Genomic DNA, 27,950 nt, shown 5'->3' with positions numbered 1-27,950 from the left:
CCCCATAAGACTGCTAAGTTCATAGTTTAAAAATGACCCAGCTGCAGCATGGATGGGAAGGAGAAGGGGACTCTGTGCTGGCCACCAGGCGAGGGCTTTCCCCACTTGCCTTGCCCCACACTTCAGCCCTAGAGATTTCAGAAGGAAGTTGCTACCATAATGTAAATGTGTTTTTTGATGAACTGAGTGGAAGACTATGAGTCATGGGGAGGTGGGGAGAGAGGGGGAGAGAGAGAGAATTCAGCAGTGCTTAGTTTGTTTTTTGCTTGCTTGTTTATTAATATTGTTGTTAATATTTGTCCCATTAAACTTTAATTAGTTTAATGTAAATGCCCAGTGCGCTTCCATCGTCACAAGTCCCACTACAGCAGAGTATTTCGCACAGCAGTTGAAGAAGGGCAGGAGAGGCAGTATCTTTTCAAAGAGTAGTCTTGGAGCATGCGGTTTGTAACTCAAAGATAAGGTTTATTTACAAAACAAAAAACAACCCTGGCGAAGAACCACACATCTCAGCAAACACGCCCAAAAAGGGGAGAAAGGGGGGGAACAAACACACAGGAGACTATTTATACAAACTCATGTTCCTGGAAGCCTAATGACCTCCAGCTGCTCAGTGATTAGAGCGTTTCTGCTACCCTTTAACCCTTTGATAGCAACAATATTGTTGATACAGTGGTACCTCGGGTTACAGACACTTCAGGTTACAGACTCCACTAACCCAGAAATAGTACCTTGGGTTAAGAACTTTACCTCAGGATGAGAACAGAAATCACACGATGGCAGCATGGCAGCAGCGGGAGGCCCCATTAGCTAAAGTGGTACCTCAGGTTAAGAACAGTTTCAGGTTAAGAACGGACCTCCAGAACAAATTAAGTTCTTAACCCGAGGTACCACTGTACTGTTTTGTGGATTAAAAGCACTTTGTGAACTTTATAATATGACTTTTCTTGTGGTTGGGTTGTTATCTATTTGTTTAAAGTTGTTTTGTTAACAGTTGTAGTGTTCTGCTATGTTATTATTTATCGTATGTAAGCCGCTTTGTGACTCATGAGAGTAAAAAGCAGCATAGAAATATAAGAAATGAATGAATGGGAAAAGGAAAGTTACAGACTCCTGGAGGTCCCACTTCATGACAATGGAAAATATTTGAGAATATTCGATCAGTAAGGCAACTTTATGTATGACAAATCACGCATCAGCGCAAAAGCTTTATCCAAAATTATTCCCCGCCCCGTTTCTCTCTGTGATCAACTGGGTGTACCCTTAAAATTGTATGGAAAAAGTGTAAAAAGAAAATGTTTTAATTAAGCATAACATTTCAAAGTTTGACCAACTTAAAAAAATAAAAATAAATCTCAGCCACTTCTTTACCATCCACCAGCAGGGGGAGTAATTCAACCAATAATCTTAAACTAGAATACCTCTGGCAGTTTTTGCTGCAAATAGTTCCTGAACAAATTGATCTGCTCTTAAGTTCAGGACTGTAAGCAGTGGCCATCGCCCACCATACTGACTTGAGAAAAGCTGGGTCAGGATTCAATGGCTGTTAATGTGGCATGAGATTGCTATAACGGCATGGTGCGGATGTGTGGCCTTAGTCACTGTGGTGTGTTTGAATGGGTTTTTTGCTCTAATGCTACTGTTTACATTCTTTGACCTTTTGGTCACCCTGTTCAGATGACGTCCCTTTCAGCTTATCAAGATCTTGACTGTTTTTAACAACAACAACAAACATCAAATGAATTGGCAGAGAGCTTAGAGAACATGGTCAATCATGTCTGGACTGGATGGACCAATGCTCTCGCTGTATAGGACAACATCTGCACCCTGTATTCATGCCTCCTCCCCACTCCACAACTAACCTTGGGGATTGTGGTTTGTTCCCTAGGAAGATGAGTTGACTGTTAAACCACTGCAACTCTGTGAGGCAAACAGGCAAACTCCCAGCACCCTTAACAAACGACAGGTGCCAGGATTCTTCGGAGAAAACCCTGACTGGATAAAGAGGTGTGATACGGTTTTAAAAGTGTAGTGTAGATGGAAGTGTTAGAGAGGCCCCCTTCTATGTCCAAGCTTGTGAAAAATATATATACAGTGGTACCTTGGTTTTCAAACACCTTGGTTCTCAAACACCAAAAACCCGGAAGTAAGTGTTCCGGTTTTCAAACATTTTTTGGCAGCCAAACGTCCAATGTGGCTGTTGTTTCCGGGCCACCTGCACCAATCAGAAGGTGTGGCTTGATTTTTGAACATTTTGGACATCAAACAGACTTCCAGAACGGATTAAGTTTGGTGCTTTTGTTTTTGCTATTTATTTTGCGTTTTTGTTTTTGAGGCTTTTCTGGTTAATTTGTTTTTGTGACTGTGTGGAACCCAGTTCAGCTACCGTTTGATTGATTGTGTGACTGTGGAAATGGATAAAAGCCCCCCATCCAAACAATGACTATCATCAGTACAGGTAAGGGGAAAAAAACCTGTATTTTTTATCAACTAAAATACTATCTTCTTTATTTTATGGTACAGCACATTGATTATTGCTTTCATTTTATGGATCAATGGTCTCGTTAGATAGTAAAATTCATGTTAAATTGCTGTTTTAGAGGTTGTTTTTAAAAGTCTGGAACGGATTAATCCGTTTTGCATTACTTTCTATGGGAAAGCGTGCCTTGGTTTTGGAACGCTTTGGTTTTGGAACGGACTTCTGGAACGGATTAAGTTTGAGAACCAAGGTGCCACTGTACAGCTAAAAGCAAGTGCTGAGGACCCACAGAAGAGGAGAGCAAAAATCTGGTCCTAAGTAGAGGGCACTCAATAATTTGCCTTGGATTTTCAACCTGGAGATAGGGATCAGATCCTGGAGCAGGGGGACCAGGACCTGCAGATTCCTTCAGATCTGGTATGTTGCCTGCTGAGGCAACTGCAGATCTCTAAGATCTCTGCTGTATTTAGATGGGCACTAAACATGCTTCAGGCCTGAGACCGTTTAGAAGATGTAGCGACAATTAAACTGCTATTAAAACCAATACGCTTCCAGCACAGGTAGGTATTAAGATTGTGAAGATGATGAATTCTGTGCCAGATCCTAATCTTATCAGATGGAAGCAGGCAGGATACACACAGCATGGAATAAAAGGAGCTCCCAGCTCCACAGGTAAGCATGTTGATTGTTAGCTGCTGCTGCCATTATTATCTGGTTTTGGGGGCTGTCTTAATTGTATCTACAGAGGAACATAGGAAGCTGCCTTAAACTGAGCCAGGCCATTGGTCTATCATCTACAGGGCTGTCTTAAGCATATGCGGTGCCAGGGTGCAAAGATCCACCTGGCACCCCCCCCCCCCAGGTTGCCCAGTCCCAGGTGCGCAGGAGGGAGGAGCTGGCCGGCCGCCTCAGCATCTCGCTGGCTCGGTCGCCCCCGAACTCGTGGTGCAGAGTTCAAGCCCACTGCGGTGCCCCAACTGATGGGCGGGCTCTTCCCTGGGCTCAACTTTTGGGCTCTGGACTCTCAGCCTGGTGCCCCTGAGACATAGCTGTCAACTGTCCCTTATTTGGCAGTAAAGTCCCTTATCCCAGCGCCATGTCCCGCTGCTGTCCCTTATTGATGATGTCCCTTAAATTTCCCGGGTTTCAAAGGAAGCAGCTCCTCTCCCTCCCTCCCTGCCGGCCAGGGAGGAGGGAGGCTCCAGCTGTGTTGCTTGGCTGCGTTGCTCACCCAATAAGGAGTCTAAGAATGACTGCGGGGTGGAGCTTGCATGCCTTGTGCTGATCAAATGGGCCGCGTTGCCTGGGGACTCGCCTTTGCTCAGCGCTTCCCAGCGGAGAGGTGACGGTGGTTTTCCTTGCTGCATCCCCTTTGCCGGGTTGCTGCGATGTGGAAACCACCGCTTGAGGCTTCGTTTGGCTGCCAGCTGAGCTTTCTGCCTTTGGCTTGGAGGGGCTCAGAAGTTGAACATACCTGTGCCCTGAAAATCCCTTATTTTGGCTGCTGATCCCTTAGTTTTGAGGCTGCTGGTCCCTTATTTTCAAATCTGTAAGTTGACAGCTATGCCCTGAGAGCCCGGCGCCCGGGTGCCCTGCACCCCTAGTGCCTATGGGTAAGACGGCCCTGATAATCTAGCTCAATACTTTGCCTACATTGACAGCCAGCAGCTCTCCAGAGTTTTAGGCAGGAATGTCAGGGACAGAACCAGGAATCTTCTGCATTCAAAGCAGACCCACTGCCTCTAAGCTACAGCTCTACGCTACTACCCACTGCCTCTAAGCTACAGCTCTACGCTACTACCCACTGCCTCTAAGCTACAGCTCTACGCTACTACCCACTGCCTCTAAGCTACACCTACCCACCACAAATGATTGTTTTAGTTCTAAGCCAGCTAGGGAGGGTCTTGTTGTTTTTTTGCCCTGAAAGGTGAAATACAAATTTATAAATGGACGAATGCACGAATAAATACATATGCTAATGATCCAATCTGAACAGCTCACTCCATAGCCTAACTGCCCCCTGCCTGCCCTTTTCAAACAAGATTCATGCTTCATAAAACCAACAATGCTAGCGGATGTGGCTTGGAAGCGGACAGGATATTTACCAGCTCTTCTGCTTCCTTTTATCTAGGAGGACCTTTACAAGCAACCCTGTCTTCCTTTCATCTATAAATATATGTACCTCTTCGGAGAGTTTGGGGAAATCTCGGGCGGGAGCTGACGTTCTTCTGGCTCTATTGACGCTGCAAGAACCCAAGGCGAGATTATGAAACGTGACCTGAATTGTGTGCAGGCTTCTTCTCTGGTGTAGGAGTGCGTGTCCACTCAGGCTTTGTGATTTTAAATAATGATATATTTATTTATTTTAAAAGAGAAACAAAAGAGCTACCGACATTGTCATACAATGGACCAGCAGGTGAATGTTAAAAGGGGGGGAACGAAAGAGTAAAGATGGATAAATTTTAAAAGGAAAGGCCTGCCTGTGCTAAATGGAATAGTTATGGAGACATTCACATTGATTCCAGGGCTAGAATTCCAGAATCTGGCATGGATTATCAGAAGCCTGGCCGGTCCATCGATTTCCCCATTATGCTCCATGACTAGCAGGGGCAGACCAGGGTCTGTGGAGGAGCCACTTGCTACCTGATCCTTTAAAGCGGGGGCGCCAGGGAATTTCTTCATATAAACATTATAAAGCACATGCCCTACTGCTCAGCTATGGTCTACTACCCTAATTGCTCCCGATATACCTGAAGGAGCGTCTCCACCCCCATCGTTCTGCCCAGATGCTGAGTTCCAGCACCGAGGGCTTTCTGGCAGTTCCCTCACTGCGAGAAGCAAAGCTAAAGGGAAGCAGGCAGAGGGCCTTCTCGGTAGTGGCACCCACCCTGTGGAACGCCCTCCCATCAGATGTCGAAGAGATAAACAACTACCTGACATTTAGAAGACGTCTGAAGGCAGCCCTGTTCAGGGAAGTTTTTAATGTGTGACATTTTAATGTATTTTTAATCTGTGTTGGAAGCCACCCAGCCAGATGGGTGGGGTACAAATAATAATAATAATAATAATAATAATAATATAATATAATATAATATAATATAATATAATAATAATAATAATAATATATAATAATATATAATAATAATAATAATAATAATAACTGTTCAAAATGACTATATAGCTCTGTTCTAACACGGATGTGGGTACGTGGAGGCTTCTGTGCTTAAAATGTCAGCTTTCTTTTTCATTCAACAGAGCAACTTCCTAGTCATCGTGGCTTGTGGGGAAAAAAAGCTACAAAAAGTGCCATTTCCCAATGAGACTCATGCTAATTAGAGGGAAGGATCTATTTGCTTCACACCAATCCCTGCCCTTTATTTTGACTCCTGGCCTCTATTCTGCAATTATTATTTTTTTACAAAAAAAATTAAGGCTCTAAGAAGGACTCTTAAAATCTATTCCCCCCCCCAAACCCCTAGCTCACAGGCCAAAGGCCTGGAGGGGGGGAAATCCATAGTCTGGGATGTGGAAGGACATGGCATATTCCAGTTTTCACAAGTGGAATAAACTATGCAGGTCAGCGGTACAATTGTGCATAGACACGGGACCTGCTTCTTCTTCCTAGTTCATAATTCTACTCACTTTGAGGTTAGGGTGCAGTAAACAGCTGTGCTGGATCTTTTTCCTCACCTCTTGTGATTCATAAGCAGCTCCCTGTGAAGTTCTTGATGGCTTTTCGAGGCTCTTACAGGGTTGAGCAGCTTTTTAGGTTTGATAAGGTCAGGGTTTCCGTCAATGTAATCTGGATGAGTCATGATATTCCCAATATCTGGCCTCTCTCTCTGTATTTCAGTATACATAGATGCTAGGAGGGGGAAAGAGGGGGAGGAGAGAAAGAAAGAAAGAAAGAAGGCCTCTGGATTATTATTATTATTTTTCTTCTTCCAGATATATACCGTATATATGAATCATCTCAAGTCTGTGCCCTTCCGGATTACAAAGACTACCTGAGCAATGTCATTTCATGACAGTAAGTAAGCAGTTTGCACTGGACCTCTTGCATGGCGTTTGAGCTGAGCTCTCTAAGCTTTTGGAGGACTAACTCATGTTTTGACTCTGTGTGTGGAGAGTTCCACACAGATCCCCTCACCTCTTGAAAGAATGTGCCGGAATTCACTACAAACGCCTCCCTTGTTCTCTTATAATGGCAATGGCGTCCACCTGAGAGGTGCCAGAACTGAGTTCTGGCTGGAAAAAAAAAAAGCTCTCTCTCTTTCTCTCTCTGTTTGTGTGTGTGTGTGTGAGAGAGAGAGATTTATAATTGCTGTGTATCCTGGCATTGCGGGGACGCGGGTGGTGCTGTGGTCTAAACCACTGAGCCTAGGGCTTGCCGATCAGAAGGTCGGCGGTTTGAATCCCTGCAATGGGGTCAGCTCCTGTTGCTCGGTCCCTGCTCCTGCCAACCTAGCAGTTCGAAAGCCGCCAGTGCGAGTAGATAAATAGGTACCGCTCCGGTGGGAAGGTAAACGGCATTTTCATGCGCTGCTCTGGTTCGCCAAAAGCGGCTTAGTCATGCTGGCCACATGACCCGGAAGCTGTACGCCGGCTCCCTCGGCCAATAAAGCAAGATGAGCGCCCCAACCCCAGAGTCGGCCACAACTGGACCTAATGGTCAGGGGTCCCTTTACCTTTATCCTGGCATTGCACACATGAGCCACACTGCTCACCAACCATCCCTGCGCATAGAGCTCCACAACCCCTGCCCCCATACAAGGGGGATGGGAATCCCGATTGGTCCAGGATTCCCCCTTGCATGGAAGAGATTCATCCGTGGCTACTAGCCATGATGGCTATGTTCCACTGTCAGAGGTAATGCGCTTCTGAAGGCCAGTGGTTGGGAATTCCAGGCAGGCAGAGGGCTGCTGAGCTCATGCCCTGCTCCCTGACTTCTCACAGGCACAGGAGAACAGGATGCTGGACATTGGCCTGATCCAGAAGGCTTCTTCTTATGTTCTTAGGTCCTCCTGTTCTCAGCTTTTGTGCACTGGGCCCCACATCCCTAGAGCTGGTCGGCAATGTGGGTGCTGCAGGAGTGGGTCTGGCAGGCTCAACGCCACTCTCTTCCTCAATGCATGAGTGGTGGTCCTTTGAGTGACCCTCCAGCAAGGTAGGCAATGACATGGTTCCCTGCAGATGCTGGGGCTACAACTCCTAGGGTTGCCATCTTTCAAAAAGTAAAAAACCAGGACACCCTGAAAGTTGTTGAGCTCTTCATTAGCAAGACCCCAAAATTGTTGAGCTTAAAACACCCCGAAATTGTTGAGCTTTCCAGAAATTCCCCCTGGATGTCACTTCCACCTTTGAAATCTCGGCAATGTCTGGAAAAACCCGGATGTATTTCAGCCCCAACGACTCCCATCATCCTTGACCATTGGGCCGTGCTGCCTAAAATATTCAGCTTGAACTCCATTTCCCCCCACCTTTCTGTCCCATTCCTCCACTTCTGTGACTGTCTACGCCCTGCATGCCAGAGTGATATTGCCGGACTTGTACCAAACGCTGAAAATGTCAGAGCAGAGAGGAAGAAGCAGGGCAGCGTTAAGTGAATTAAAGGTAAAGGTAAAGGTACCCCTGCCCGTACGGGCCAGTCTTGCCAGACTCTGGGGTTGTGCGCCCATCTCACTCAAGAGGCCAGGGGCCAGCGCTGTCCGAAGACACTTCCGGGTCACGTGGCCAGCATGACATCGCTGCTCTGGCGAGCCAGAGCTGCACACGGAAACGCCGTTTACCTTCCCGCTAGAAAGCGGTCCCTATTTATCTACTTGCACCCGAGGGTGCTTTCGAACTGCTAGGTTGGCAGGCGCTGGGACCGAGCAACGGGAGCGCACCCCGCTGCGGGGATTCGAACCGCCGACCTTTCGATCGGCAAGCCCTAGGCGCTGAGGCTTTTACCCACAGCGCCACCCGCGTCCCACGATAAAACATCAAACTTTAAAAACTTCCCTAAACAGGGCTGCCTTCAGATTTCTTCTAAAAGTCAGGTAGTTGTTTATTTCATTGACATAAATGAAATTACGACCTGATAAAGGTGAATTACGACCTGATAAAACCCATATACGTAAAAAACAGAATTCACAGTGTTGAAGCGGCTTCCTGCTGCATTGCATGCTAACTGGGCTAGTGTCCCACCGGGGTGGGGCGGGGGGGGGGGTCAAGGGAAGGGGAGAAAAACAGATCACAACTGATTACATCAGCATAATTGGGGCGAAAAGTTCAATGCTGCAATTAAACGCTGCAGGGTAGCGGATCCAGCCGCTCTGTGCACCAAATTGTTTTGCAGCAGTCGCAAACCCCATTCGGCTAGCAGGGAAAGAGAGGCTGGCTAGTTTTGTCTAGCTTGGCCACCGCTGTTGAGACAAAGACATGCGGCTCACCCTGGCCTCTTACGAAACAAGAAACACCTATTACACTCAGGAAAGTGCAGCTCCCTATCTAAGAATGATCCTTCTTGGAACAGCTCCTTCCTTTGTACAACTTTTTCAGAAAAAGTGTGTGTGATTTTTAAATGCTTCTTCCACAGCTTTGGAAGCAAGAATCTTAGGGTGCTTCCAGAATCCAGACTGTCACTATTTTCAGTCACATGTCAGCAAATTTGGGTTGACTGGGAGGTTTTTGCACAGCAAACTAATTTCCCCAAAAGGCTGGGTTTCGTTTCATTTTTGCGATAAGCAAAGCGATGGGGAAATGAACTTGCTTTGGTGCAGCGGTGTCTAACATCTCCACCAGTAAGTCAGAATGGATGCTCAATGAATAGCCAAACTCCATGCCAAAACAGTTCAGGATGAATGTTCAATGAACAGGTCACCTGGAAGCTTCCCTCCAGGCTATATGGCAATATTACAAGCCAGGTAGTGGAGGGAGAGCTGTGGGGCCAGGACATAGGAGATCCTTGAGCGAGACCTACATTGGCTCCCAGTATGTTTCTGAGCACAATTCAAAATGTTGGTGCTGACCTTTAAAGCCCTAAACCAGGATTCCTCAACCTCGGCCCTCCAGATGTTTGGAGACTACAATTCCCATCATCCCTGACCACTGGTCCTACTAGCTAGGGACCATGGGAGTTGTAGGCCAAAAACATCTGGAGGAAGCCTGCCCTAAACAGCCTCGGCTCAGTATACCTGCCAGGAGCGTCTCCATCGCCATCGTTCTGCCCAAACACTGAGATCCAGTGCCAAGGGCCTTCTGGCGGTTCCCTCACTGTGAGAAGCGAAGTTACAGGGAACCAGGCAGAGGGTCTTCTTGGTGGTGGCACCTGCCCTGTGGAACGCCCTGCTATCAGATGTCAATGAAATAAACAACTACCTGACTTTTAGAAGACATCTGAAGGCAGCCCTGTTTAGGGAAGTTTTTAAAGTTTGATGTTTTATCGTGTTTTTAATATTTTGTTGGTAGCCTCCCAGAGAGACTGGGGAATCCCAGCCAGATGGGTGAGGTATAAATTTTAAATTATTATTATTAACGAGACCTTGCTTTCTGCATTACGTTGCTATCTCCAGCCTGCGTTTCTCATCTGTAAGATGGTCATAAGATTGACCTACCCCACAAGTTTTGATAATGATTGCAAAATGACTACCAACTTGCCAGCAATGGTCCTGGATGGTTAGAGTGTGGTGCTGATAATGTCAAGATTGCTGGTTCAATTCCCCATAAAGGGAATATTTCTGCATTGCAGAGGTTTGGACTAGATGATCCTCAGAGTCGCTTCCAACTCTATGATTCTAAGGGAAGGATGTTTCCATCATGGGTGAGGTGAGATCAAGCAGCTCAGTCCCGCTTTCTTCCCTCAGAGGATTTTGCTGCTACAAAACCAGGGAAGAACCTAGAGCCTGTTCGTTGCCAGATCAATACAGTGGCACCTCGGGTTACAGACACTTCAGGTTACAGACGCTTCAAGTTACAGACTCCGTTAACCCAGAAATAGTACCTCGGGTTAAGAAATTTACCTCAGGATGAGAACAGAAATCATGCGGCGGCAGCGGGAAGCCCCATTAGCTGAAGTGGTGCCTCAGGTTAAGAACAGTTTCAGGTTCAGAACGGACCTCCAGAACGAATTAAGTATCACTGTATGTGGTTAAAACATTTATATCCCACCTTTGTTCCAAGGAAAATGTGACACACATGGTCAGAGCATCAGCAAAAGGTCCCAGGTCTAGTCCTTGGCACCTCCAGGTGGGGTTTAGACAGACCCCTGTCTGAAACCCTGCGAAGCCTCTGCCAGCCAGTGTAGACAATACTGGGGTCGGTGGACTAATGGTCTGACTCAGCATAAGGCAGCTCCCTATGTTCCTAAGTCTCCCCACCCCTCACTTTTATCCCCTGAGGTAGCTTGAGTTGAGATGTGTGATAGGGCCAAAGCCGCTCAGTGAGCTTCATGGCTGAGTAGGGATCTGGACCAAGTTTCTGCCACTCAGAGTCTGATGCACCAATCACTACAGTATGCAGATGATACCCAGCTCTACCTCTCTTTTAAATCAGAACCAGTGAGGGCAGTGAAGGTCCTGTGTGAGTGTCTGGAGGCAGTTGGAGGATGGATGGCGGCTAACAGATTGAGGTTGAATCCTGACAAGACAGAAGTACTGTTTCTGGGGGACAGGAGGCGGGCAGGTGTGGAGGATTCCCTGGTCCTGAATGGGGTAACTGTGCCCCTGAAGGACCAGGTGCGCAGCCTGGGAGTCATTTTGGACTCACAGCTGTCCATGGAGGCACAGGTCAAATCTGTGTCCAGGGCAGCTGTTTACCAGCTCCATCTGGTACGTAGGCTGAGACCCTATCTGCCTGCGGACTGTCTCGCCAGAGTGGTGCATGCTCTGGTTATCTCCCGCTTGGACTACTGCAATGCACTCTACGTGGGGCTACCTTTGAAGGTGATTCGGAAACTACAACTAATCCAGAATGCGGCAGCTAGACTGGTGACTGGGAGTGGCCGCCGAGACCATATAACACCGGTCTTGAAAGACCTACATTGGCTCCCAGTATGTTTCCGAGCACAATTCAAAGTGTTGGTGCTGACCTTTAAAGCCCTAAACGGCCTCGGTCCAGTATACCTGAAGGAGTGTCTCCACCCCCATCATTCTGCCCGGACGCTGAGGTCCAGCGCCGAGGGCCTTCTGGCGGTTCCCTCATTGCGAGAAGCAAAGCTACAGGGAACCAGGCAGAGGGCTTTCTCGGTAGTGGCGCCCACCCTGTGGAACGCCCTTCCAGCAGATGTCAAAGCGATAAACAACTACCTGACATTCAGAAGACATCTTAAGGCAGCCCTGTTCAGGGAAGTTTTTAACGTGTGATATTTTACTGTATTTTTGGTTTTTATGGAAGCCGCCCAGAGTGGCTGGGGAGACCCAGCCAGATGGGTGGGGTACAAATTATTATTATTATTATTATTATTATTATTATTATTATTAACTGTTCAAAATGACTATATAGCTCTGTTCTAGCACGGATGTGGGTACGTGGAGGCTTATTATTATTATTATTACACCACACTGCCTCTCTAGTTTATGAAAGTCCCTTTGCCAAATAAAATGCTCTTGCTGAAGTCATACACTGGCTTTGATATCCAAATGTTGTTGACTCCCCCCAAAAACTCTCCACTTGTCCACTGAAATGAATTTTTTGAAACGTTGGAGGGGAAGAAAGAAACAACCTTGAAAACCTATTTAATTTGCCCTCTAAAGTAAAGGAAAATGAGAAGCTGGAGAGCCTTTTGTTTTGCGATCCCTCGGCCTTTGTGACAAACAAGTGTTCCCACTTGGATATTTGAGTGTAAAATGAGAGGAGCAGGGAGATGCCAGTTCCTGGGCAATCTGTCAGGAGAAAGGAACAGCCTCTGGTTGTTATTCATCCCTCTCGCTCTTACGTAACCCCTGAGCTCCTCCTCACTGAAGAGGACCGGACTTTGTTCTCGCAAAGAGAGGCTGAATTAATTTGACGACATCCCAGAATGTTCGAAACCAAAGAAATTGATGGCAATGAGTGGGCAGGAAGGTATCTCAAGACTGAGGTCGGGAGCTCCTCCTTGCTCTGGCCAAAAACGAAAACAAAAGGCTTGTTCACACATTACACTGAATGGAGGCACAAGCCGTCTTTACACATGTACAAGGGCTTGTGTGAAAGAGTGCACACTTTTCAACACTTGCTGAAAGCAACTCCTATGCTCTTTGCATGCTGCTTCCCAAACATCTGACAGATGGCTGGCAAATCTCCTTGCTCTATGGTTCGTAAGTGCCTGAGAACCAAGGCACTGCCAGGCACTTGGGGAGAGCCGAGCAAGGGGCTTTGATTGGACAAACCACCTGCCAATATTGTGCTGACATCAAGTGATTGACAGGTGGATTATCCTGCCCCTCTGCCAGAGTTGGACTATGGGGCAGATAAGGATCAGGCTTGCTGGACTAAAGAAGTTTCCCATCCCGGCCTATGAGAATAATAGTGGCTTTTGTCTTGTGCAGCAGTACCAGGGCTGGCTCAAGACATTTTGCCGCCTGTGGCAAAAGGCAAGATGGCGCCCTTCCTCCTATTCCATGTGCAGAAGCTGACTGGACGGCCGATCGAATCTTATTTCAATGCTGGTAACAGGACAGCATATCTCCCACCATACCTGAGGGCAGCAGGCTGGCTTAGAGGGTGCAGACAGTCTGCGTGGAAAAAACAGACCTGTCCCCCAACACTGCCTTGCTCCCCAACACCTGCTGCCTGAGGGGGCCACCTCATCCTGCCTGATAGTAGGGCCGGCACTGAGCAGCACGCAGAGCACGGTGCACTTGCAAACATTACCAGGTGCCTGGCTTGACAGAGAACAGAATCTTGACTCGGAGAAAGCTCAGAAGGATTGCCAGAAAGATTGTATGGATCAGTGCAGAGCTCAGAGTGACTGAAGCATGAACATACTTCAACAAGCTGAGTGAGTTTCAGACAAATATTTACAAAAAGGAGAGGTATAGCAGGTTTTTGCTGGACCTCACCTTGCAGAAGCACGAGCTTCGTAAGGAATGTGTGGTTCTCTCTGGAAACAAAGGGAACAGTTTCTGAATATTGACGTGGCAAAGCTAACAGGACACGTAGCACTCAATAACTAGGATCTTGGCATTTTTTTTCTGTAGTCATCAACATTTTGAATCTTACACCTGGATCCAGAACTTCCTCTTGATAGCTTCTGTCCTTAACCACAAGGCAACATCATTAGGCCATGGAGTAGTGGGGTATTTGGAAGTGCAGAACCTCATTATGACGTCCCCAACGAGAGTCCAGAAATGCCGCCAGCTCTGTAGGTCTACTGTATGTATATGTGCACACATACACCAAAGAGTAGCAGTACACAATAATACCCCATTTATTAGGATCAGCGTGGCTGTAATCCAATGCACAACTCCCTTGAAGTCAGCTTCACTCATTTCATAGGTTCAGCTTGTAAACATACTGAGCTTCAGCACACGACCTTTGGGCTGATAAAATGCAACGTTTAGCTTTAGAATGCAAACGATCTTGCAAAGAAACAGCTAGCATGAAGTAGGAACGCCCAACAAAGAAAAGGGAAGCTGCGTCCAATCTCTGCTTGATTATTTTCCTCTTTCTCTGATTTCCCTTCTTCTGATCACTTACCGACAAACTTGAAAACCTCGCTGTTCCCTCGTTCACTTTTGCTTTTCAAAAGGAGCAACGTTATTCCTGCTACAGCACTTTTCAGCGTACAAAGCATTCTGCAGTTTTGGGTGGGATCTACACACACGTTAAAAACATTGTGAAATGTTTTTGTGTTTTTTAAAACCGTTTTGAAAAATTCATTGAATTTGCTATAGCTCACATTCGCCATCTGGTGTCACAGTTGTATATTGCACTTATGCATTCAAAACGTTTTAATTGCCGCTATATAGCCGAGTCTTTTATTTCCTAATATAACAGCCCTACCATCCTTTCCACCAATGAATGTTAAGTCCAATAACAGATATATCAATGATCATGGTCTCTTGGACCAAGATGGCAGCAACACCTTCTTGTTACACACCTGTCTCATAAGAGCAAACTCAGGGCAGCTGGCGATGCTGATCTCTATGCTGAGAGATAGCCAAACCCATTGCAGTTCAAACTAGTCTTAAGACCACATCTGACAGAATTAGATTAGTCACACTGGCAATCATTTACAATCAGTTTGGGGTATTTGGTAATGTTTTAGACTCCATGGCAACTGGAGGAGAAGCGGGGGTGGGGTGGGAAGCATTTTAAAATGTGAACGATTTCTGCTAGGGAAGGAATATCTGACAAGGAGGGTCAGACTAATACAGATTGATGCAGGTCGATACAGGGGCAGGTGATCTTTCAGGTAACCTGGCCCCAAAGCTGTTTAGGGCTTTTTATTTGTTAGCAACAAGGCCCGGAACATGGCCCAATAGCTGGCTGGCAGCCAATGCAGTTCTCTCAGCACATGTGCACATCCAAGTGCTGTGATCAAGAACCACTCAGTGTGGCTGAGCCTTTGGGGAAATCCCACCTGTGTGAGTTTTCATGAAAATCAGACCATGGCAAGGCAGTTGCACACTGCCCTGAGTCAAATTCAACCTCTGCGTGTTGCCACACACATATTTATATAGGTAAAAAAGGTAAAAGAAGCCTGGATGGTTAAGTACAATCATAGGCAACTATGGGGTTGCGGCGTTCATCTTGCTTTTCAAGCCGAGGGAGCTGGCGTTTGTTCACAGACAGCTTTCTGGGTCATGTGGCCAGCATGACTAAACCACTTCTGGCGCAATAGAACACCGTGACAGAAACTAGAGCACACAAAAATGCTGTTTATCATCCCGCCACAGTGGTACCTATGTATCTACTTGCACTGGTGTGCTTTCGAACTGCTAGGTTGGCAGGAGCTGGGACAGAGCAACGGGAGCTCACTCCGTCGCGGGGATTTGAACTGCTGACCTTCCAGTCAGCAAGCCCAAGAGGCTCAGTGGTTTAGACCACAGCGCCACCCACGTCCCTACATATTTATATACTGAGGCATTAGAAGGGTTGTGCTCAAACCCAACTCATGAGTGATGATGTCACAGCAACTTCTTCTCCACAGTTGTGAGGAACAGCCCAGGATGCTATGCTGCTGATGGCAGACTGGCAGCAGATAATTCAATTAAAAAATAAATAAATTAGAACCTATTTTTTTCCAGCCTTCTAAAAAGAAGCATCACGCTATAAAGGCCACTTCCATGTTTTGTGGCAAGATAAAAATAGGCTGCATAAAGAAGCATTGTCATTTGCTAAAAGCTGTTGTCTAATAATTCTATTAAGTGAGCGCAAGTTCTTGTGCTTTGACAGAGGATGAAAAATGTTCCCTAAGCAAATTTTCTACATCATTCTTTTTTAAAAGAAATAAATACAATTTTTATTAAATTTTCTGTTTTACAATTTCAGATAAATTTTTTACATACTTAAGATATCAATGACCTCCCTTCTTTTCTTTCCATGGTTCATTTTGCATATCTTATATCCCTGCATATTTTACAAAAACTATACCAATTGGTTTTCCATTATTACACAACTTATTTACACTGTTGAATTTATTTTAATGCTGCCAGCGTTTTCAGCTGTACACAATTATTTCCCATATATTCAATAAACGTTTCCCAATCTTCTTTAAACGTATGCTCTTCTTGTTCTCTTATTCTATATCTATATGTTAAGTCTTCAAGTTGTGCGTATTCTGTCAACTTGAAGTTGCCATTCTTCTTTAGTTGGGACCTCACTCATTTTCTATTTTGGGGCTACCGAAACACGGGCTGCAGTTGTTGCATACATAAATAATCTTTTCTGACACCTGGGAATTTAATTCTTGATCTCCTAAATCTTTCATAGCCATTATTAGATGTTTTTTATCTAAGCTAAAAGCACCACTTCTTTAAATCTTTCTTAATTAGGAGGACGATCAATTCCTCTAATACTTTCAGCTATTAAACCATACCGCCTACAGCTCTGCTAATATCTTTAGAAATGTGTTGCTAACCAGGATTTTGCACTGTGGTACGAATGTGGCTTCAACACTAACCTTTTCTCTGGAAGTGCTATACTTACTCAACTTTTTTTACGGAGAATCCAGAACACATCATGGCCGTCAAATTGCATTTCCACTGCTTTAGGAGCATAGGATGCTGTCTTATGTCATACTGGCGATCCCTTTAGCTCAGTACTGTCTACACCAGGCACCCCCAACCTGCGGTTCTCCAGATGTTTTGGCCTACAACTCCCATGATCCATTTGTGGCTTAGGGCCCTCATATCTACAGGACCGCCTCTCCTGGTATGCCCTGCAGAGGACCTTAAGGTCCATAAATAACCATAGTTTAGAGGTCCCAGGCCCTAAGGAAGTCAGACTATCCTCAACCAGGGCCAGGGCCTTTTCAGTGATGGCTCCGACCTGGAGGAATGCTCTGTCCCATGAGACTAGGGCCCTTCAGGATTCAACCTCCTTCCATCGGGCCTGTAAGACAATGCTATTCCGCCTGGCCTTTAATTTGAATTCAGCCTGATCTTCTATTTCCCTTCCCTTCCTTCCCCTTTTATGAAGATCACCCGCTCTGAGACTCCACAGCTAATTCTCCCCTGGTCTCCTCGCTGGCCCAAGTAGGACCAATTCAGCCATGTAGCCCTGGGGATTATCTAATGCTTATTTCCCCTAAATTGATTTTTGAATTTTATTGTTATTCATGTTTTTATACTGTATTTTATGCTGCTTTTATAATTAAGTGTTTTAAATTTGTTGTTAGCTGCCCTGAGCCCGGTTTTTGAACCAGGAAGGGCGGGGTATAAATAAAAATTATTATTATTGTTATAATAATAACTGCTGAGCTTACTCCAAACCGACTAAAGCTCCAACATTTTTACAATGGTATTTTAGGTAGTCTACAAACGGCTTCCATTCCTCTTTAAATCTTTCCTCTTCTTGCTAATTCCGCCTATTCCATTTCATCTGCCACTCCTCCTTCGTAGGTACGATCTTCTCTCTCCGTTTTCGTGCATATAGTATTCTCGCTGCTGTAGTGGCATACATAAACAAATTTGTCACGCTCGGACCTCATTATTCCTAACAGGAAGGCCTCTTTGGAAAGGTCTTCCGAAATATTTTTTTCAATTCATTATATATCATTTCCCATTATTATTTACCGGTAAGTACCCTACAGGTCCACCACATGTGACAAAAGGTTCCATCTGTACCTTTACACTTCCAATATTTACCTTAGTCTGACTTATACATTTTTGCTAATTCATTTGGCGACAGGTACCATCTGTAAATCATTTTCCAATAATTTTCCTTAAGAGTCATAGCACGCTGTGAATTTTAATCCTCTTTTCCCACAGCTTCCCCCACAAATCTAACTCTATATTGTGGCCCACATCTATAGCCCAATTGATCATTGCCGTTTTCACCATTTCGTCCTTTGTCTCTCATGCTGACATTTTTTAGGGCAGACTTTTCTTTAGTTAAAAGCTTGGTTTCTGCTCCTTTAATTGTTTCCTGTTCAGCATAGCTGGGCGATAAGTGACTAATTGCTCCTTAATTAGGCAGGTTCTGTTCACTGCAGGGAGAAGCTTTAACGGCTGGCTTTCTTTTATTACATTTTGTTTTCTTTCTTTTGTAGCAAAATTATATTGTTTTAGCTACCTAAGAAAAGGGGGAAATGGAAGATGATGTAGTCAAAGCTCTACCGGAGTGGAGGAGCTTATTAATTAAGAGGTACTTAATCATTATTCCTCACAGTCATACTGAACAGGAAGCAACAGAATGGCAAGAAGCTACAAAGAGGAAGCTATTAATTAATTTTTCAGGGGACCTTGGCTGAACAGAGCTTATTTGTGACTGAACAATACTGAAGGGTTTTGGCCACAGCGTAGGGTGTTGCTGGGTAACTCAGTGCTATATGCTGTGTTGCCTGAAGCCACAATTTAAATTAGCGCTAAACTAAAGTAATTGGACAGTGATTTTTTTTTTTTATGCCTTCAGGAGGGCGAAGCAAAAGTAGCCCTCAAAGGCGAAATTCTAACGTTGGAGGGAGTGAATTACCATATTGGAGGGAGTGGATTTACCACATCAGATGAAGCAACAGACTATTTCACAGTTTTTCTTACTTAAAAAAAAAAAGCTGCAACCAAAATAAGTAGCCAGGGCTGTGGTGCTCCTCATTGCTAACAGAATTACCTAGTGCAAACAGTGCTATGACAGAGCATCTTCCCCAGTATTTGTAAGAAGAGAAAGAAAGGGAAAAGGACTGCCCACAATGAGAGGCGATGCACCACCACTGGACAAAAATCAAGACCATTTCATTTGATTTAACTTAAACTGGAAGTCGGTCCCCTTAACATCTTGTTGCACAACTTTGTCAATGAACTTCTTGAATGCAGTCCGTTAATTTTTAGTTTATTTTCATGTCTCCAGTAGTCCCTGTCCCTCCACTGATATCCTGTATACCAGGGATGGGGAACTGTCATCCCACAGGCCGGTCCTGACCCCAAAATAGGTCCAATTTTGCCAGCAAGGCCATTTTCCCCAAACCACACGCACCTGCCCACCAGCTTACATCACTGGCCAATTTAAAGCTCTTTGCAAAAGCACTCTTTGAAGCAGCTCTGCTTTAAGCAAGTGGGTAGGTGGGTGACAAGAGAGGAGAAAGGAACCTTCTCTCCCCCGCCATCAGTACCTGCCTGCTCACTTAAAGGAGAAGCCTGGGGCTGCTTCAAATACCATTTTTGCTAAGGCCTTTAAGACAACTCCCCATGCTCCTGTTTCAGTCTCTGGAGGCTGCGGATGCTGTCGTAAAGCCCTTTGCAATAGTGCTTTCTGAAACAGCCGCCCCAGTTCTCCTTTAACAGCAAACTGAAGCTCTCAGGTTACTTTCTAGAGAAAGGGGCATTACTTCAAGTACAGAGACAATATATGTCCCTGAGAAGTGAGACTTGGAATCTTTTCTCCTTGACTAACACAGTTGGTGTTTCCAAGAAGCTGACATTACAGTGGGCCATTAAAGAAAAGTAGCATTTTGCCTGCCAAAGTACAGATATTAAATACAAAAGGGTTTCCATGCCAACTTGAACTCTCCCTCCTCCTTTTCAAGGTTTCGGTGACCAAATCTGATATTTTCCGAACTCTGTCAAAAAAGCCTTGTCCAAATAAAATGGATTTTAGAAATAATGCCTTAAAGAGAAAGAGAGAGAGAGAGAGACAGTGCCTTACCTCCTGTTGAAAAGCAGGAATACCAAGCACTGTGGAGATTTTGAAGGTGTAGAAGAATATCCCTATTTTACAAGTCTGCTGAAGCCCAACTCAGTTACAGTACAATCGGGAATGGCTGACTTACAGCACAATCCTAACTAACCATGTATACTTAGAAGTAAATCCCATTGAATACTCCTAATTGGTTTAGTTAGCAGCTCAGTCTCACACACCATGGTAAGGGTAGATCAGGATCTACTGACTGATCTCTAAAGGATTTGCAGTAGATTAGCAAATTGGATTGGTTAAATATCAACCATCTCGGGCCCTACAACTATCAGGAGAGGCCCTCTTGGTGGTGGTGCCTCTAGTTACGGCCTGGATGGATTTCCTCTGCGACAGGATCTTCTTGGCAGTGGCTCCAAGTGGTTTTTAAAAACATTCCTGTTTACCCAGGCATTTGACGGCTGTTAGACACAGGCCATGGCAACTGTGAAATTCGTAACGGTGGGGGTATGCGATTGTTTCTAAACGTTCATAGATGTTCTAAATATTTTTAATATGTTTTATTTTAACTATACTCTGTTTTAATTGCCTTCAGCTCTGAGGTTTGCCAGCCTGGTATCCTTTGATGGAAATTTAATAAATGAATAAAGGCAGAGATGGCCAAAAGGAAAAAGGGCAGCTCCCCCCCCCCCCCCTTTTAAATTAAGATGGTGAGGATTTCATTCTGGTCCGTCACCCAAGCCTTGTCCTCTCTGGCCAATGATTGGCCAACCTGAATTCCAGCTGATGGAGGGTTGTCCTGCCCTCCTTTGCTGCCGATCGGGGGAATTCCCAAACAGACTGGCCTAGCATGGAGAGGCCTTTCCCCCCATGGAGCCAAGGCCCTTACATAACAGCCTGCAACTGGGTAAAAGGCCAATTTGGTAGTAAAATCAAATTTTGAGTATGTGGTCAGAGGGCTGGTCCTTAATTCCACATTTTGTGGGTTACGGGGGGGGGGGGCTGGTGATTAAAAACCCGTATGATTTTGGGGGCACCAAGTGCCTCTGGACTCTTATGGCATGTTTTCAAGTCTGCAAACAGGATACACATTCCACTGTGTCAAAAAGCCAAATGCCAAGAGATAGTTTTCATGCCGCTGAGGAGTGGCTGATAATTTATTTCATTTCCATTCCGCAAGCTGACACAAAAGAGGCGAAACTTCACAGCACACAATCCCCCCCATTGTTTCTGAAGGATCTGCTTTGCAGTTTCCACAGTGCAAGCCAACGTGCTTTGTACAATGGGGCCTACTGCCTAGTAAAACGTGTTTAGGATTGCAGCCTTATTGTATTCGCAGACCAGCAAAGAAGAGAGTCGGATTTCTGAAAGATTAGGGCTAGGGTGGTTTGCCAACTGAAGAGTCAATTAATTCCCTTGCTTTTAAAGTTACCATAATGCCCAAACTTCAATATTAATGCCTTTTTGAGAATACTGAAGGCGAGAAATGTGAAATAACCTGCAATCTAGGCAACCTCCCGCCCAGCCTCATTGTTAGACCGAACCTGTGTACAAACCATACTTTTAAGCACATCTCCACAAGTATCCTGGGAACTGTAGTTTGTTAAAGGTGTTGGGAATTGTAGCTCCATGAGGACTAAATTACAGTTCCCAGTGTTCTTTGAGGGAAGCCATGTGCTCTATGCCACCAGAGACATACTTTATATTCTGTGCCTCAGTAACACACCTGTCTTAGGCATGCTAATAGAAATGCACCACAGCCTTCTTCAAACTGGTACCCTCCAAATTTCGTTGAACTTCAACTCCCATCCAGAGCCGTCTTAAGCATATGCGGTGCCGGGGCGCAAAGATCTGCCCGACGCCCCTAGGTTGCTGTTCGCCTGCTGCTCCCCCCCCCCCCCCGCTGCATGGCGGCTGTTTCGGCTACACACACAGTGCCCGGAGCGTCATGTAATGTTGTGGGCACTGTGCGACACATCCTGTTGCGTGCGCCAAGCTGCGTGTTCCTTTGCTGGCTTTTCCGCTGCCTGCGCATGCTCCCTGGGGTGACCTGGCAGATATCCCTTGATCTGCATGGCGAGCCACTTATACCTGAAGAAGCATCTCCACCCCCATTATCCATCCCAGAGACTGAGGTCCAGCTCTGAGGGCCTTCTGGCGGTTCCCTCACTATGAGAAGCAAAGCTACAGGGAACCAGGCAGAGGGCCTTCTTGGTAGGGGCACCTGCCTTGTGGAACACCCTCCCATCAGATGTCAAGGAAATAAACAACTATCTGACTTTTAGAAGACATTTGAAGGCAATGTTTAGGGAAGTTTTAAATGTGTGACATTTTAATGTATTTTTAATCTTTGTTGGAAGCTGCCCAGAGTGGCTGGGGAATCCCAGCCAGATGGACGGGATACCAATAAATTATTATTACTATTATTATTATTAACGTGGAAATATTTTATACAGACTGTGTGGCTCAGTGGTACAGCATTTGCCTTGCATGAAAAAGGTTCAGTCCCTGGCATCTCCAGGTGAGGAAGTCTGGGGAAATCCTGGCTGAATCCCTGGAAAGCTGCCTAATAATAATAATAATAATAATAATAATAATAATAATAATTTATTATTTATACCCCACCCATCTGGCTGAGTTTCCCCAGCCACTCTGGGCGGCTTCCAATCAAGTGTTAAAAACAATACAGCATTAAATATTAAAAACTTCCCTAAACAGGGCTGCCTTCAGATGCCTTTTAAAAGTAAGATAGCTGTTTATTTCCTTCACATCTGAAGGGGAGGGTGTTCCACAGTGCGGGTGCCACTACCGAGAAGGCCCTCTGCCTGGTTCCCTGTAACCTCACTTCTCGCAGTGAGGGAACCGCCAGAAGGCCCTCGGCGCTGGACCTCAGTGTCCGGGCAGAACAATGGGGGTGGAGATGCTCCTTCAGGTATGCCCATTGCCAGTCAGCGTGGGCAATATTGAGCTATAAGGCAACATCTGACGTTGCCCTGTTTCCTTCAAATTAACGTACGGAATTTGCTGCTGCTGGTGACTAGCTTGGATGGCTATAAAGGGGATAAGACACATGGGTGATGGTGGAAGAGGATGGGTCTATCAGTGGCTGTCAGTTGCAGTGGCAAAATGGAACCTCCATTTTCAGAGCTTCACTTGGTGGGAAGCAACGGCCGGCAAGAGCGCTGCTTGAGGGCTTCCCAGCGGTATCTAATTGGCAACCGTGTGGGGAACTGTACGGTGGAATTGATGGGTCTTTCGTATAATCCAGAAACGGGGCCTTTTTTAGTCTCTTAATTAGGCTGCATGCAATGGACGCAACCTTTGCAACCAGACCTCTGGCAGCTGGATGTCTTGTGGTCCTGTTTTGGAAACGGAGATATAGAAGATTGCAGGGCTGTGCTGGAGAGAGGCAGGGAGCTGGCAGGAGGTTTGGAACACGGGTGGGAAACGGTTGTATTCTGTGAGCACAAGAATCTGTGAACACGGAAGAGTTTGCAAATGCTCAAAATTACGAAAAGTTAGGCCTCAGGTGAAAATACTGCTTTTCATGCAGGGCCATGGCTGATTAAATCATACATGGCGTTTTAAATGTGTTTGTGGGTGGGGGTTGTTGTTATTATGCGATGCATTTTGTATTTTTTTTTATGTTGTAAACTGTCCTGTGATCTTCAGAAGAAAGGTGGTATACAAATTTAATAAATAATAATGATGATGATGATGAACAGAATTGCAACCTGGAGTTTTTGCCCCCAATAAATTTTGCAAATTAAGAACACTTGCATAAATTTACTTCTTCTTTTGTTTACTTACCTTGTTGCACAGCCAACATTTTGAGCTTTTTTATTTATTTTGAAAAGCGATGGGATGACTGCATGGGGGCTTAGGTAATTTGCCACTATAACCTATGGGGAGAGTTTGTTAAGGGTGATCAGAGTTGTAGCTCTGCGAGGGATAAACTACAGCTCCCATGATTCTTTGAAGGGGGGGAGATACATGTGCTTTAAATGTACCTTGTATACTCAGCCTGATAAAGGACTAGGAGAAACTGTTAATGCCTTGTCTCCAAAGGCAGTGTTTTTCAACCTTTTTTGGGCAAAGGCACACTTGTTTCATGAAAAAAATCACGAGGCACACCACCATTAGAAAATGTTTAATATTTTTTTCTTTAATGGCTAACAAAAACGTTGCGGACCGTTCTCTGCTCAGCGGGGATCGATCCGCTGATCCCCACTGAGCCGGCGGATGACAGCTCCGTCTCCGCACTGTGTGCGGAGAGGGAGCTGTCAGAGCCCCGCTGCTCTCTATGGGGAATCGGATGAGAGCGGACCGCCTGTCCGCTCCCATCCGATCTGATCCCCGCCCAGGACGGATGGAAAATAGGGTGGACACAGTCCGGAGCCCGCCTAGTGGGCGAAAATTTGACTTTTTTATATAAAAAAATATTTTGAATTTTTCAATTTTTCCCACGGCACACCAGACAACATCTTGCGGCACACTAGTGTGCCGCGGAACAGTGGTTGAAAAACACTGTCCTAAGGTACATTCCTACATTCCTACTCTAATTTTGGAGTATTTGCTAATCAAATACAGTTGGTACCTCGGTTGCATACGCTTCAGGTTACAGACTCCATTAACCCAGAAATAGTACCTCGGGTTAAGAACACCTTCAGGATGAGAACAGAAATCGCGCAGCGACAGCGGGAGGCCCCATTAGCTAAAGTGGTGCTTCAGGTTAAGAACAGTTTCAGGTTAAGAATGGACCTCCGGAATAAATTAAGTACTTAACCTGAGGTACCACTGTACCATGCCCAAGATTTATTTGCAATCATGAGGTCTAGGACCCTTGATTCTTTAAAAAAAACAAAAAAACAAAAAACCAAAGCTTTGATTTTCAGGACAGATACTGAATGAGGAACCAGATTCCACGCTTGTGAACTGAGCTACATGGACTCCAGGCCAAAGCTTTACGTGCTTTTCAGTGTGTACAGAAGAGTTCCTACATGCATAGGTTTCCCTGACCACTTCAATTCTAGGGCAGCCCTGTGCAAGTACATTCACTCCTCTTCCTAATTCCCTGAATAAGGAATTTCTTGTAGGCATGGAGTCGCATGAGTTTGGGGATTAGGTAGGCTGATGCAAACCTTGGTGACCCTTAATTCTTTTCAACCAATTGTCTCTGCAATTAATTGCCTATCCAGTCATCTCCAAACTTCTCGCACGATATGCCCATTTAAGCCAACAGTGACTCTGAGCTATTCCTTTCATCACAGAGCTTTTGCTTCAGCAGCTTGTGGGAGTTTGGCTTGTGCAGAGATTCCCACACCATGCCTGTTATCTGCCAGCAAAAAAACTGAGCATAACTTTTGACGGGGCACTATTTGCTCTCCCGTCACTCACCCGAATGTCAGGCGATGCCCTTTTTTTCAGGAACAAAAGCTCCCAAAGGAAGGTCCGAGCCCCCTTTGTGTGGTCCGCATGTGAAACATTAAATAATTAACCACATCTAATTTGCCCGTATTCATAATGCAGCAAGGCGTCTGGAAACTGAGGCTGGCTTCATCTTGGGTCATCGTCCTTACTCCTTATCAGATCTCGAGGTAAAGGAAGATTAAACCCTATTGCACACGCACCTGGCTAAACCAGGTTTTGCACATGGGAACCCACCCTTAGCTAATACAGGTGCAATCCAACTTCCTATTTCTCTGGGAAAAGAAAGGTCTAAAAGACTGCAGTCATATAAATACGCCAAGTTACATATTTCTCCTTCCCCTGATGAGTTAACACAGCGAATGATTTTAAATGCCTCTCTGAAATGTCAAGCATGCTGCTGTTCAGCAAAACCACTCCAGTAGCCAGCAATATTTTTCTAAAAATATAATTGCAAAGAAGCAGTGCAGCAATATTGATTCCCCACCTCTAAAGAGTATAAAACAAATCTCTCCAGTCCTGCTGATACGATATACTCAATATGAAGAAATACTATGTAATCTAAATGATCAAAAAAACTATTTACTTTTGCTAAGTAAGCAGTGACGGGTGTCCGGGAACAATACAAAAACTACCGATTTGCATCACCACGTCATCATTAATTAGATAATTAACTAGACACCTCGCAGAAACAGAGTTCACTCCCTCAGCCCCAGCTGACAGCGCAGAGCAAATTGTCACAGAAAGTTCAGCAAGGGTTTATTTGCTGGCAGTCTTCCAAAAAGAAAGAAAGAAAGAAAGAAAGAAAGAAAGAAAGAAAGAAAGAAAGAAAATATATTTCTAAATGCAATTAGCCTTACAAGTTTTCAAGTTGTGTAATGCTACAACTATGCACAGCGAAATCTTCTGCAGCTGAGAAAGATTTAAAAGAATCTGCCACCAAAATCGGACATCTCAGGATAGCGAAATTCAGTCGGAAAAACAAAAGGGGGACCCATTCGTGTACAAGAGGGATTCTGCAAGCCAAGAGAGAAATTCCTAGGCAGTGTGAGATCTACAATCCCTGTTGTCCAAGAAAATAGGTGTGGGTGTGCGCCTGCTCTGCTAGAAACCCAGTGTCATATAGATATCTTGCACTGCGCTGCTCAGAAAGCACCCCCATGTTTGCACTTACCTGATTTGACTAGCATTGCTCTGTAAAGTCCAGTCGCCCCAGGTGGGATCCTCACCTGGTCTTCCATCCTCTGGCTCATTTAGGCTTTCAGGTCTTGGTCGCTCTCTCTGTCTCTCTCTCCCTCAGCTCCCTGGCACAGCCTTAAGCCTCTCCCTCTTTCCCGCACCTCGGCATGTTTCTAAGCGTGCATGACTTTTTGGCAGTATACTGCTAAGCTCTTTCACTTCTGCAAAGACCTTTTCAGAGGCAACGAGAATAAGCGGTCACGTGACCCTGCGAGCGGCTCTATAGTTGCGGCCCTCCCCTGCTGACAAGCACATTCTGCTCTAACAAAAACCGTTTCCCTCAGATCCTGTGATATATTACATTACTTACTGTGCAAAAAAAGAGAAAGCACATCAGCCCACACCTCTTAAGAAGGGGGCCACTATAGACTCCCTTTTGCACGCTGTGAACTTTGTCAGTGCCTTCAATGCCAAAAAAGAATATTTTGTGTTTATTATTTCAGGAAATACACACACACACGGACACATTGGGAGGTGGAAAGTAAATTAGCAAGTGGGCAGCGTGGTTCAAAACAATGAGTTATAGAAGCCAGCTTTCAAGGAGCTGAGGAGTTGCTAGAATGGCAATTTAGACAGGAACCTCGACAGCTTTCCTCCTACGCCTGGAATAGCAGGTGCCAGTGTCAGAATTAGCACCCAGGTCACAGCAGCCAAAGAGACTGCTTTGTTTTACAGGTGCACTCTGAAGACTGTTCCTTAGGAAGGAGAGAGAGAGAGAGAGAGAGAGAGAGAGAGAGAGAGAGAGACCAAGTTGTTGGGCAAAGCCATAGGGACACATGAAGTTTACCTTATCCTGACTCAGGCTGCTGGCCCATCTAAGCTCACTATTGTCTACATTGAATGACAGCGGCTCTGCAGGGCTCCAAATAGTGGGAGCTGCTCCCAGCCCAACCTGGAGATAAAGGTAAAGGGACCCCTGATCATTAGGTCCAGTCGTGACCGACTCTGGGGTTGTGGCGATCATCTCGCTTTATTGGCCGAGGGAGCCGGCGTACAGCTTCCGGGTCATGTGGCCAGCATGACTAAGCCACTTCTGGCGAACCAGAGCAGCGCACGGAAACGCAGTTTACCTTCCCGCCGGAGCGGTACCTATTTATCTACTTGCATTTTGATGTGCTTTCAAACTGCTAGGTGGGCAGGAGCAGGGACTGAGCAACAGGAGCTCACCCCGTCGCGGGGATTCGAACCGCCGACCTTCGGATCAGCAAGTCCTAGGCTCTGTGGTTTAATCCACAGCGCCACCCGCGTCCCTGGAGATGCTGGGGTATAAATAAATAAGGGACATTCTGCACGCAAAACAGGTGCTCTGGCATTGAACCACAGTCCTTTCCAGTGTTTCTCAAACTCCAACTGTAGTTGGACTACCACTCCCATCATCCCTAGTTAGCAGGGCCAGCGGTCCGGGATGATGGGAGTTGGGGACCCAAGTTTGAGAAACACTGGAAGCTGATGATTCCCCACAGTCCTCAGTCAAAATAAGCTATGTGATGATGAGTCCCTGTTTCTGGGTCACAGCCTGCTGACTACCAAGGAGGAGTGCTGCTAGGTGCTTAAA

The 27,950-nt window shown here is 45.6% G+C and overlaps 1 protein-coding gene and 1 long non-coding RNA gene across 3 annotated transcripts in view; one reads left to right on the top strand and one right to left on the bottom strand.

The window, feature by feature from the left end:
• FAM107A (family with sequence similarity 107 member A) overlaps window positions 1-26,656 on the bottom strand; it is a 32,373-nt gene extending 5,717 nt beyond the window's left edge. Inside the window, exons 1-2 of one of the 2 annotated variants that reach the window (XR_014560652.1) lie at window positions 26,331-26,637; window positions 6,170-6,344 (exon numbers count right to left, since the gene is read on the bottom strand). Coding sequence is in view for 1 of the 2 variants with exons in the window: in XM_083725401.1 (XP_083581527.1) it covers window positions 6,170-6,344; window positions 26,331-26,409 (254 nt within the window). In the remaining variant the exon portion in view is untranslated. Of the gene's footprint in view, window positions 1-6,169; window positions 6,345-26,330 lie in introns of both variants that reach the window. The other variant, XM_083725401.1, reaches the window with a different exon arrangement.
• Window positions 698-15,124, top strand: LOC310838186. The gene is made up of 4 exons (XR_014560776.1): window positions 698-2,458; window positions 4,611-4,792; window positions 6,428-6,509; window positions 12,988-15,124. It is a non-coding gene; the product is annotated as an uncharacterized lncRNA (long non-coding RNA).
• Window positions 26,657-27,950: the final 1,294 nt, after the last annotated feature.

The sequence above is a fragment of the Podarcis gaigeae genome (assembly GCF_964106915.1).
Source record: "Podarcis gaigeae genome assembly, chromosome: 2".
NCBI classification, from domain to species: domain Eukaryota; kingdom Metazoa; phylum Chordata; class Lepidosauria; order Squamata; family Lacertidae; genus Podarcis; species Podarcis gaigeae.
The sequence above is the reverse complement of the archived record's forward strand: the minus strand, read 5'-3'. Positions and strand labels throughout refer to the sequence as shown.